Source organism: Elgaria multicarinata, chromosome 6 (assembly GCF_023053635.1).
Source record: "Elgaria multicarinata webbii isolate HBS135686 ecotype San Diego chromosome 6, rElgMul1.1.pri, whole genome shotgun sequence".
NCBI classification, from domain to species: Eukaryota; Metazoa; Chordata; class Lepidosauria; order Squamata; family Anguidae; genus Elgaria; species Elgaria multicarinata.
The window spans coordinates 16548849-16561481 of record NC_086176.1 but is presented as its reverse complement, the minus strand read 5'-3'; the positions used below and the strand labels follow the sequence as shown (position 1 = coordinate 16561481).

The 12633-nt window shown below is 45.1% G+C and overlaps 2 protein-coding genes across 2 annotated transcripts in view; one reads left to right on the top strand and one right to left on the bottom strand.

Annotated features, from left to right (window-relative positions):
• Positions 1-5875, bottom strand: part of IDUA (alpha-L-iduronidase) — a 57160-nt gene extending 51285 nt beyond the window's left edge. Inside the window, exons 1-2 of the mRNA XM_063128505.1 lie at positions 5692-5875; positions 3926-4066 (exon numbers count right to left, since the gene is read on the bottom strand). Of these exons, the coding sequence (XP_062984575.1) occupies positions 3926-4066; positions 5692-5849 (299 nt within the window). The 5' untranslated portion in view covers positions 5850-5875. The remainder of the gene's footprint in view (positions 1-3925; positions 4067-5691) is intronic.
• Positions 5876-7852: 1977 nt separating this feature from the next.
• LOC134400163 (protein regulator of cytokinesis 1-like) overlaps positions 7853-12633 on the top strand; it is a 31793-nt gene continuing 27012 nt past the window's right edge. Inside the window, exons 1-2 of the mRNA XM_063128453.1 lie at positions 7853-7875; positions 9837-10041. Coding sequence (XP_062984523.1) covers positions 7853-7875; positions 9837-10041 — 228 coding nt within the window. The remainder of the gene's footprint in view (positions 7876-9836; positions 10042-12633) is intronic.

Here is a 12633-nt window from a genome sequence, read left to right as displayed (position 1 = left end):
CATCCTAGCCCAATTTCTTATTCCTCTCTATCGTCATTTCGCAACTACAAATTATTGATGTTGCATGTGTAAATGCACAGTGTCCTGTTCTGGTACCTTTATTCCCCCTCATAACTATATTCCCAATTGCAGATGGAGGAAACCCACCCCCCTGATAAAGAGAAGGAGCTGCCACGGAAGTCCCAATGGATCTGAGTTGAATGTACTAGTAAGCAAACTGGTACCTCCTTTGGAAGGGGTAGAATCATAAAATAGTAGAGTTGGAAGGGGCCTATAAAGCCATCGAGTCTAACCCCCTGCTCAATGCAGGAATCCACCCTAAAGCATACCTGACAGACGGTTGTCCAGCTGCCTCTTGAATGCCTCGAGTGTGGGAGAGCCCACAACCTCCCTAGGTAACTGATTCCATTGTTGTACTGCTCTAACAGTCAGGAAGTTTTTTCTGATGTCCAGCCAGAACCTGGCTTCCTGTAACTTGAGCCTGTTATTCCATGTCCTGCACTCTGGGAGGATCGAGAAGAGATCCTGGCCCTCCTCTGTGTGACAACCTTTCAAGTATTTGAAGACTGCTATCACGTCTCTCCTCAATCTTCTCTTCTCCAGGCTAAACATACCCAGTTCTTTCAGTCTCTCTTCACAGGGCTTTGTTTCCAGACCCCTGATCATCCTCGTTGCCCTCCTCTGAAGATGCTCCAGCTTGTCTGCATACGTGGTGCCCAGAACTGGATGCAATACTCAAGATGAGGCCTAACCAGGGCCTAATAGAGGGGAACCAGTACTTTGCGCGATTTGGAAGCTATACTTCTATTAATGCATCCCAAAATAACATTAGCTTTTTTTGCAGCCACATCACACTGTTGGCTCATATTCAGCTTGTGATCTAGAAGGGGCAGGGCCAAAGGCAAAGGGGGTGGGGCCAATAATAACCACCTATTTTCATTTAAAGCTCTTACTGCCAGTCAGTAAACCTTAGGAGAAACATTCCAACCTTTTAGAATGGGGAGGGCTGCACAAAAGCCTGGAAACCACCATATGATTGGTTGGGGGAAAGGGGCGTGGCCATCTGGGAAAACCAGGAGGGCCAGACTTAATTCCCAAGCCTGAGGTTCTGCATCCTCGATGTAGTTCTTAACTACCTCTTGAAAAATGAACATGGAAACTCCACAGAACAATCTGCAAGGGTTTGCCAGTGCACTCATCAGCTTCCTAGTAGCCAGCAGGTCTTTTCTTCTGAGACAGGGCCAGCCCTACCATTAGGCAGAGTGAGGCAGTCGCCTCAGGCAGCAGATGCTGGGAGGTGGCAGCAAGATGCTGGAAGAGAGACGTGGGCCGTGCTGCCTGCCCTGCACCCCTAAGCTAGCCTGCTGCCTTCAAGTGTGGTGGAAGATGCCGACCCGCTGCCAATGTTGAAGAACAATTCGACTGCCAATTCATTTAGCAGTTATATGTGGAATGGGAGGGGGCGCCATCTTGTCCTTTGTCTCAGGCAGCAAAACGTCTTGAGACAGCCCTGTTCCGTAGAGCATATTTCAGCCCCTGGCAGTGTCTCACTTTAGGTTATCTTCATATCTCCAACCTCACACTGGGCCTCAGAGGCACTTGGAAGCAGTGCGCCATCTCTGTGTATGTGTATGCTCTGCCTCCCTTTTACAAGCCATAGAAAAGCCTTCTCAGTGACTTAGCAGCATCAGTCCAGGACAGAGCAGGCCGGGGTCACAGAACAGTTCTCACTGAATTCAGAACGGAAGTGTATGTTCTCCAACCCAGAACCTCTGAGGTCAGTTGCTGGAGCTTGAGGTGAAGCTCGAAAGGCAGCCAGCAGATGGCACAGCTCTGCTGTGGGAGGACAGGACTCTAGTATTTGTATAATTCCTGGCCAATCCCAAGGGCTGATGTGCCCCATTATTCCCTTCAAGGCTTGACAAGGGCTCCCAAGTCTAAAAACACCTAGTCCCAGGAAGTTCACTAACTCCCAGCCTCAGCTGCGGAGAACTGACAGGGCCTTCGAATAGACACATAGTTCAGGGTAGGTAGGGTACTTCCAGACAAGATTTTTATTGTGCTACCATCCTCCCTCGTTCATGGACGTTTACAGGGGGTCTTGTACTTATAACCCTCCCATGTCTCCCCATCACTTGTTCTGTCTTTTTCTTTATCGCAGAAAATCTGTTAAGGAAGAAAAGGCAGAATAGCTGCACAGTGCCTTCTGGTTGCTAGCACTATGGTCCCCCCATTTGGAAGCAGCCACAGTTATGGTCAAGAAAAAACATTGAATTTGCTCCTAAAAGGGGTAGAGAGCCTGTGGCACTCCAGATGTTCTCAGGACTCCAACCCCATCAGCCCCAGCCAGCATGGACAACACTCAGGCATAATGGGAGTTGTATTCCTACAACCTCTGGAGGGCTACAGTTCCCCACTCATGATATACAGAAATGTACAAAGCTGGGGTGGGGTGGTATTGTTCCATGGATGCAATGTGGCCCAACTCCTGACTTTGTGTGGGCTTCTATTCAGAACGTGAAGATATCAGGGCACTGCTGGAAGCACAACTCCATAAACCCATAATAGAGTAATGCTTTTCATTTGCTGATGAAATAAACTGAAGCGGGGAGGAAATATCTCAAGCATCTTCTCTGTGCTCAAAGTTTCTTACAAACATTCAGCTCTGTATTACGAATGTGATGGACTGGGGATTTTAGAATAACAGGCAGTGAATGTTGTCAAACTGATGCTAACATAATTGCTTTATCATTCATTGAGATATAAGTTTTTTGGTGTATATGTGTGCTTTTTTTTTTTAAACCCTATTAGTGTAAAATTTCAAAAGCAAAATCCAAAAAGGTTCAGATTTCAAAAGATTTGGATTTCCATTATGAAACGTCCCATCAAGTCTCAACGATAGCTCTGCCTAGCCATCTTTGAGTTCATCAACACAAGCAAACATACTCACTCTTAGCTGAGGGGCTTTATTTATTTAGAGTATTTTTATCCCGCACCTCAGCCAAAAAGGCTCCCAGAGTGGCTTACAATCAATCAGTAAAGAAGACCGCCCCTGCCCTCAGGCTTACATTCTAAAAAAAGACATGACACACAAGGAAAAGGGGATGGGGAGGGAAGAGGAGGAAAAGGAAAAGAAATTAAGGAGACTGTTTAGCAGGGCTGGTGGGAAGGACCTGCTCCCTGCTCTCATTTCCCAGTGGAGGGGCAGAAAAGCAGCTCCTTCTTCTTCCCCACAGGGTCATGTTGTCAGTTAACCCAAGGGGGTTGGGGTCCAACTGGAGCAGGCCCTGATGGTCTCTGCCTGCTCCTGTCTCCCTCACTACTTCTTCCCCACAGGGTCAAGGTGACTGTTAGCCCTGTGGGGATGGGGGTGGGTGGGTTCCAACTGGAGCAGGCCCTGATGGTGTGAGGCCCTCACAGCTGAAGTCACACCTTGGGACATGGCTGTATACTTTCACTACTCAAAGCCTGGGCCCTAGAATATGCCCAACATTTCCGTGTGTCTGCACCCTGGGGGAGATAAATACGAGTGGGCAAGGACAGGTACATTTCAGGGAACCTTTTCTGCTATTACTAATCTTTATCTGGATAATCTTTATCATGACACATATAGTAGAGAACACTTGAAAAATGGAGATAGGACTCTACATTGTTTGAAAGGGTCTATACTGTATGCCATGGAAGCTTATCAGGCAAATTGGTTAACGCCTGTGGAATTATTTGCAATATTAAAGTTAACACTTTCCCTCTTTTCTTTGATACACTTCTATCCCAACTCTTCCTCCAAAGACAGCATGGCTTACATATGGGTCCCAGGCAATTTCCCACCCACAGAGCTTACAAGATCAGACCTGCTTAGCTTGTCATAGAACTGTCCGACAGAACCAAAGCAACCACGAATGACCAAATACAGAATTTGACTCACCCAACTTGAATTAGTTCCAGCAGCCAGTGGATACGAATTTGCTCAATGCCATTGTGTGGCACAGAAGCAATGTAGGCCAGGTTAATTCTTTGGTCTTTACTGAGATCAAACAAATCTGCCCGACTGTGTGGTAGAGGAGGACTGCAAAAAATGAGGGGGGGGGAGAGAGAGACTACTTTATATAGCGTATTTGAGAGTTCAAAGACCTTCACATATATTAGCAATCTTTACAACAACCCTGTTAGGTAGCCTACTATTAATATCGCCATGTGTCAGGTGAGGGGGCCTGCAGCTGAGAGATACACAGTAGTTTGCCTAAGGCCACATGCTGAATTCAGGGGGTGAGGTTTGAACCATGCACTTCCTGATTCTCTGCTCATTCTCTCCCAGTGCAATCCTATGCATGTGTTCTCAAAAATAATTCCTATTGTGTTCAATGAGACTAGAGGTCTGCTGCAGCTTGAGTCATTGCATTTCTAATTGTAAAATATTTATTTATCTATATTTATTTATTGCATTTCTATACCACCCATTGGCCGAAGCTCTCTGGGCAGTTCACAAAAGTTAATGTGTACATCTACGTAGGTTGAACTATTGGGATTCGTTGCCAAGAAAAATGTCAATAACTTTACAAGAAGTAATGATAGTTCTGTGAGGAATGGATGCCTGGGCAACGGTCCTGCTCTGGGGGGCGGGGGGATGGAGATGATGGGAGACAGAGCTATAGCAGGCTGCTGCCCCTGTGGAGGGGAACAGCCATAGCATTGGGGCATGGGCACATGTGTTGCTGGCAAAAGGGCCCCCATTCAGTTCTCGGCATCTCCAGCTAAAGGATGAGGTAGCAGGGGATTTGAAGACCCTCCTGAGACCCTGTCAGGCAAAGCAGACCCACCTGGTGCCCTCCAGATGTGTTGGACTGTAGATATTAGCCTAGTGCTATAGGCCACAAAGCAAACTATATCAAATCTTTCTTTGAGGGGGCTACATAGAAATGAATACTATCCATGCCATTCTCACAGGAACTGTGTAACATTTTTAAATGACTATGAGAAGCCAGAGGTGTGTACTCGATGAAACGGTCTTCCCCAACCTGATGTCCTCTAGATGCTTTGGACTTCAACTCCCATCAGCCCCAGCCAGCATGGATGATAGTCAGAAATGTTGGGAATTGTAGTCTCCCTGAAGTCAGTGGGACCTTCGTGTAAATAAACATGGTGCAGCACTAAGTAAAATTAGAATACCCATTTGGTTACATTCTTTTTAGTGTGCAGTGCTATGCAGCTACCTTAATTCTGTAACGGCAAAGCAACACATCTATAGCCTTTTGTATAGCTAAGAGAGACGTTATTTTAGGAGGCACAAAGGGCTAGAAGATGCTGGCTTAAATGCGCACTGATGACTTTGCATGGCTGGTGGCTACCAGCTAGTGTAGCCTATTTAAGTGGGGGCTGGACAGAAACTCCTTGGCAGTTTGAGTGCAGACAACCACCAACACCAAAATTTAGCAGCAGGTTGTGATTCTGTACTGATGCATGATGTTTGCATTAAAGACTTGCACTATTTGTCTGATCTGCTCCCTCCTGCTCAACTTATAAATCTGTAAGCAAGCAGATATTTTTCTCTCTTTACAAGGAAACACACCTATAAGAGGATGAACCTCTGAACTTCCTATCGCGAGGAGCCGGAAACTACACAACAATTAAATTGCTCTGCATGTTAATGCACTCTGCAGGAGAGGATCCTGATCCTTGGCATATATGTCTTACCAATATCCTGTGCTTTTCCAGAAGTGTTTCAGTTCTCTTTCAGTCTGTGAGATGTCCACATGGATAAAGAAAGTCCCCAAGGTCACTTTCATCATTAGGCCCAGTAATGCTGCCACAAGGCTCCAGATCTTGAGGGACCTCATTAGAGCTAGCTGCATGATAATCCCCCAACAAGTCCGAGATGCTAAAGCCACTCCATCCTGTCCTTTCAAAACCACTCGTGGGCAGGTTCTATGCTTCACGCGGGGGGGGGGGCGTTGCTACCCTATCGCATGTTTGCTCCTTCTTGCTTCCTTAATACATCATTGCGTCCTTTCGGTCCGTACTACGGAGTTTTCAGGGAGGGACGGACCTTAGAAACACAGCCGGCTCCAAGAGTGCTCCAAAGTTGCAATTCAAGTATTAAATTCACCCCTCTTCTAGACAGAAGATGGTTGTTCCTGTTTTACTTCCTGCTTTCCCCACCTTGTGCAGACAAGAGATTTGGGAAACTGCAAACAGCACCGTCGAAAAAAAGTTCACGTTTGATAGGATTTGCGCGCAATTATAGCCGCACTTACTTGGAAAGGAGCCCCATTGAGCTCAGCAGGGTTTATTTTAGAGAAAACACGTGTAGGATCGTGCTTGAAAATGAAGAGAAAGGTTGCAACTATAACTCCGCTTACTTTGAAGGGCGCAATCTTATGCATGCTTAGACACACACACAAAAAGGCCTAAAACTCCCATCATGTCCCAGCCGGGGCATCCTGGGAGTTGTAGGCCTTTTGCTATCTAAACATGTATAGGATTGCGCCTTCAAATTCATTAGAAGCTGGTGGCTCCGATGTCAGTGGGGCTTTAAACCCGGTCTTGGTTTTCATCAGAACTCTGTCCCCCAAATGGGTTCAGCACCTTGGATAGCTCCTTTAGACCTCTGGCTTGTTCTGAACGAAACCCAGGGCGGATTTGCTTCCCCACTGACCTCGGAGCCACCAGCCTCCACTGTTTAAACTCCGGGAAATTTTCCAAGAGCCACAATCTTGTTTATGAGCAAGTGGTTGCTAACTCATTGGCCTGGTTCAGACAACACGCTAAACTATGCTGCTTAACCACAAAATGGTTAATGCATTCCCTTAATCATTTTGTAGTTAAGCAACATGGTTTAGTGTGTTGTCTGAACCAGGCCATTGGGCTTCCCAGTAAACTTGCAAGAACAGAACGCGTGACAAGCAGCTGACTTGTATGTACACACACGCGCGCGCGCGTCCGCGTTTCAGGCTGCAATCTTATGACCTTTTACTAGGAAATAAATAAGTCCCGTTGAACACATGATTTGTTTTCGAGTAAACAGGATCCTGGGAGGCAAGGCAGCAGTCCTAAAAACACCTATTAGGGACCAAGTACCATTGAACTTATTGGTTTTATGTTGCACTTATGGTTTTAATTTCCGCGGTGGGGAAAATCCAGCTTTGGCTATTGAGCCAAAGAAAGTGGGATTTATCTCCGGGAAAACATGTAACGGATGACATAGTGGTATCGCTGCCTCGCCCTCTTTAGACTCGGGCAGTGAAGGCTGGTGGCTCCGATTTCGGTAGAGCTGTGAATCCACTCTGAGTTTCAGTCAGAAACAGCCAGAACTGTCAAGGAGCAATCCAAGGTGCTGAGCCCTGTCCCCAAATGAGTTTAAGCACCTTGAATAACTCCTTTAGAGTTCTGGCTGTTTCTGACTGAAACTCAGAGTGGATTCACAGCCCCACTGAAATCAGAGCCATCAGCCTCCACTGGCCTCGAACTGCCTGACAGCAACTTTCCCTTTAAGGCTGGTTTAAAATGACAAAAGACATCGTTCCCTAACACTCTGCGGCCGACCAATCAGTTGCTTGCCCCTCCTCCCTACACGCGCTCTTGCGGCGCAAGATGACGCTTTTAGCGAGGATAAGTCCCGCCCCGTCTTCTCCTGTTCAATCGGATCGCTAATCGACAGCGCCTGAGGTGATACGTGGTTGACTGGCTCTCTGACCAATCAGGAGGCGCGCCGGCCGAGCCTCGCGTTTGTGTGTTTGGGTTCCTTTCTGGGTTTGAATTTTGGCGGCGAACCGAGGCCGGGTTCGTTATTTGCGGTTCTTTGGTTGCTGCTCGGCGTTTTCCTGAGGCGGCGGCCGCGGCCTTCTCCCGATTTACGATGGCGAAGCGGCTGAGGGAAAGGTGAGAAGCAACTTTTGGAGGCGTCGGGGCCGAAGTACGCTTCCTTGGATGTAAGGCCCCGCTGAGCTCCACGGGACCGGCTCCCAAGCGGAGTCTGCGGAGGGAATTGGGATGGCCGAGGCGCGAAGGCTCCGGGGTGTGGCGGGGGTCTAGAGGCCCTTCTTCGGCCAGGGGAGCCTGGAGGCCTTAAAGGACACCGCAAAACACGTTTATTGTTTTCTTTGGGTATTATTATTATTATTTCTTACCCGTCTCTCCGTTTTGATTGAGGCGGGGAACAACAGGAAATACAAAATGCATAAAACTGAATTAAGAACATAATATACACTGTTAAAACATCCTAAAATTCCCCTGGATAGGCCTGCCGGACGAGATCAGTCTTGATAGCTTTCTTGAATGCTAATAGACTGTTAAGTTGACGAGTCTCCTCTGCAGTCTGGGAGCTATTATTATTATTTTATTATTGATTGATTGATTGATTGATTGATTACATTTCTATACCGCCCAATAGTCGGAGCTCTCTGAGCGGTTCACAAACATTAAAAACATTCAAAGTATAAAACAACAGAATAAAACTATAATATAAAATACAGTATAAAAGCTCAACCAGATAAAAACAGCAGCAATGCAAAATTATTTTATTCACCTAATAAAAATAAGCAAATAAGTCAAGGTGGCATATGTGGCTCCCCAAGCCAAAAAAAAAAAAAGCAAGCCTCAAGTTAGTGCTTGACTGCTCCCTTCATCCCTGATAATTTCTCCACACCACACTTCGATAAAATCATTTTCTTCAGGAGCGCTTGTAAAAGGCAGGTGTATGACTGTTGGAAGTCATTCTGGGTTAGGAAGCAGGGAAAGAAACATATAAAGTGCTGGGAGATAACTGCAAATAATGAAGCGAACTCATGATACCATATGCCAGTCTTTATTTATTTACGTATTTATTGAAAGCATATTTGCCTTGGTCTGCAACAGAAAAGACACCTAGAGCAGCTTAGATATAATCAGTAAAGCGAGACAGTTACCACCTGCAGGGTTACAATCTTAAAGACACCATACAAAAGGGGAAAGGAGTGTGGAGAGAAAGGGCCTAGGGAAGCAAAGCTGGCCACCAATTCTTAAAAGTTCGTTTAAGAACCAGCTGGAATATAAACAGTTCAGGGGCGGAAGGAACCTGATTAAGCTGGTCTTTATGTGAACTTGTAAAGCATAGATAACCTGTACAGGTCTGCCGCTTTGAAGCTTGCCTTTGCCATGAACTCGTTAGTCTTAGGCAAGTTATCCTCAGTTTCCCCAATCCTTGTACCCGTTCTGTATTCTGTGGATAATAACATTGATCTATCTTTCACGGTTGTTTTAAGTCTTACATCAAAATGTTGTTTGTGAGGTTCTTTGAACACTCAGAAGCACTGTAATAATGGTCTGTTTTGCGGTGCATTCCATTGAATTTAGTAGGCGAGTGGAGATTTAAATCCACATTTGCTCAGTTCTTTCAGAAGATGTCAAACTGTTGTACCAGTGGCTTTCTGGTTGTTTTATTATGGTTTTAATTTTTGTGAACCGCCCAGAGAGCTTCGGCTATTGGGCGGTATAAAAATGTAATAAATAATAATACTGTTTTCAGTTAAGAGATTAATGCTACTATACTTCTTGTTATTTGTGTTGGCAGTTTGTTATTTTATATTGTCTTCATTATGATTGATTTTACCATATTTGCTAACCATGCTGAAAGTCCCAGGATAGACATTTTTACATAAATAAAATCTCCCTGCTCTTTCACATTCTGTGCACAGCATCATAATGGCTCATCCTTATTTACCAATAACCAAAGCATCAGACATATGCACACTCACTTGTCCTTAAGTCTCACTGATAGAATACATGTTTTCCATATAGATGTTCCAGGTTTTTTATCTCCTATTAAAAGAAATCTAATATTATTGAGCAGGATTCTTATGTAGGAAACAAATTCTTTGGATAAAACAAAAGCCTTGCAGTTACTCATTTCTTCTCTTCTATTTGTTCTTGTCCAGTGAGCTCTTGGCCTCCTCATTAGTGAATAGTGTGACCCAGGCTCTGGGAAGGCTGCTAGATTTATGGAACGAAATGGGTATTGGCAAAGAATTGCAGCTGGAGCGCATGCAGATGGCAAAGGCCCACATTGAGGTATGGAGCAGAGTCATGTAATGTTCAATGCCTAAATGGATTGAGTAGAGCTCTCCCACTCTCGGTGCAAGTTGCTATCTTGTTGCATGATGTGATACTGCACCACAAAGTCAGCTTCCTTCTCATTTGGGGCTGTTCTAGCTCTTAGGGCTGTGAAGGTAAGTTTAAAGGTGTGTGGGCAATGCCTGCTAAAAATTCTGACCTCAGAGAAATGACTGAATAACAAGTCCGGTGGTTAGGGGGTACAGCTATCCTTCATAGCTCGTTGCCTCTCCCCCTGAGTAGATAACAGAAATGTAGAATTTGCAGAAATGTTGGAACCAGATTTTGTGAAGCCGAGGTGGGGAAGAGAACCTTTAGGAAAAAATGAAGTAGAACCATGACAAATTATCCAACATAAACTTTATTAAAAATATGAGATCTCGTGTATCAAATGTTGTTAGACCAGAAATAGTACTTGTTGGTATATTTCTGAAATAAAAAACCCTCTGTCACTGTTTTTAATGACTGTGCCCTAAGGCACTGTGTGTATAATTTATTTTTATTTATTTCCATCCGGCAAGTCCAAAATCAGTTATTATTTAAGGTGTTTATATACCGCTTTTCAGGGAGACCTCACAAAGCAGTTCACAAAACAAAAAAAGTAAAAGAATAAGCATCAATAAAAATTATACAAAGAAATAACAAATGGGTAAAACTCTTTGAAAGAATGCATTCTTAAATCATATTTTCTCTGTTTCCTGTGTTGGCCGTTGAGGGAGGGGCTACCTTAGCTGGAACATTGGGAGCTGGATGGTGGAGGTTCGCCAAGCTATTTCTCCTGTGTCTCCTTTTCCCCTCAGGGCAAGACGGTTCTTCAGAAGCCTTTGTGGCATTCTGTTTTCACTAGCCGAGTAAATTATGCTTGCAACCTATTACACCAAATATGGGTTGGAATAGTTGGCTTTTCTTTGTGCAGAAGTTATCTGATGCTGTCCCGCCCCCATGCCACAAGTACAATCCACTTGTTAACACACTGCCTTCCATGTGCCAAAGCTTGGACAGTCAAAGGCTGTTCTTGCATCAGGCAAAATTAGTAGAGCTAATTACAGAAACCAAGAAACATGGTCCAGGACTCAAATCACTACTTTAAATGTCAGTTATCCCAATTTTTAAAGCAGCTTTGCATGATCCACAAAAACTATTCTCTAATCTGCCCATATTTGCATGTATGTTTGTTTTCTGAAGCACATCAGTAGCTTAAAAGAAGCATGAGGGAAGAACCCAATTATTTCCCAGTTTTTATTAACCTCCCTGCCTGGTCTCCAGGAAAGCAGAAACAGAACAAAAAATTGCTCCAAGCAGAAAATTGCTTATTTGCTTGTTTTAAGGCCAGTCAGCAGATCATGCAAGACTCAACATGTCTGTCAACAGTTGTCAGTAATGAGCATGTTAGTGTAAATTAAACATTGGAAGCCTACATGATCACCCACTTCAGTTAGTCACTTTGTAACCTTTTAAGTGGTAGTTTATCAGGGGCCCTGTATTGATGGCAGTGCTTTGGCGCCATGAGGCTTCCAGCTCCCGCACTTGCATTCCTTTTGGCATTCGCACAGGAAGGAAAGCAAGTGCGGACTTTACGCCGCAGCTGCGCTGAGCACCAAGAGGGATGGGGGAGGAGGAACGAGGCAACCAGAGGAGGACGAAGAGAGGGACGCAGGACACCTGAACAGGACACTCTTCCCTCTGACCTCCCTCTGGCTGCCCATTCCCACCCAACCTGGGTTTTTTTTATTCTTATCTGTATCTGCTCAGTTTCGCAGATACAGATTAAAAAAAATGGGGGGAGGAACAGGCTCCCTGTTTTTTAAATATTATCTTCCCCGTTTTTTAAATATTATCATCTGTATCTGCGCAGCTTCGCAGATACAGATAAACGCATTGGTGGAGGAACGGACCCTGTTCCTCTCCTCCTCCCCATTTTTTTATTTACTAAGGGGTGCTCCTGGCGGTCCGCCCCCTTCCCTGTCCAGCTGATGGCGACCAATCGGGGTGCCATTGGCTGTGACACGCCTCCGCAGCCCAAAAAGCTTGGGTAAGTGCTAAACTTTTTTACAGCAGAGTTTCTGGGGTTTGCCTCTGGATGGCTTCGCAATGGCAGCTGCGTCATGTAGATGACCTGCCGCTACTGCGAATCCATTGTCTAGGCAAGTCCTGGCAGACCTACATCTCTTGTTAAAAAATTTCAGGTTGTTTCCAATTGCTATCCTTTCACTGAAGGCATCCATCAACAGAATGGGGAAGGGGATAACCTTCGGCTGTTTCCCCTTCCCCTGTGGGCCCCACATGCCCCCAAATCTTCTCTGGAAGTTTGGCATACCCTTTGGAACACCAAGAGAGGTGACATGGGGGCTTTAAGCGAAAGGGGGAATCATGGAAAATGTTTCACTGATGGAGGGACACCAACTGGATACCACCTCTGATTGGTATGTGATCAATGGGCACAGCATCAATGCAACACATGATCTTAATTTAGCTATGGATGCAGTGTTTTGATTACGTGCGAGAAGTTTTAACAGTTAATATATTTGATAGAAAACTATACTGATACTT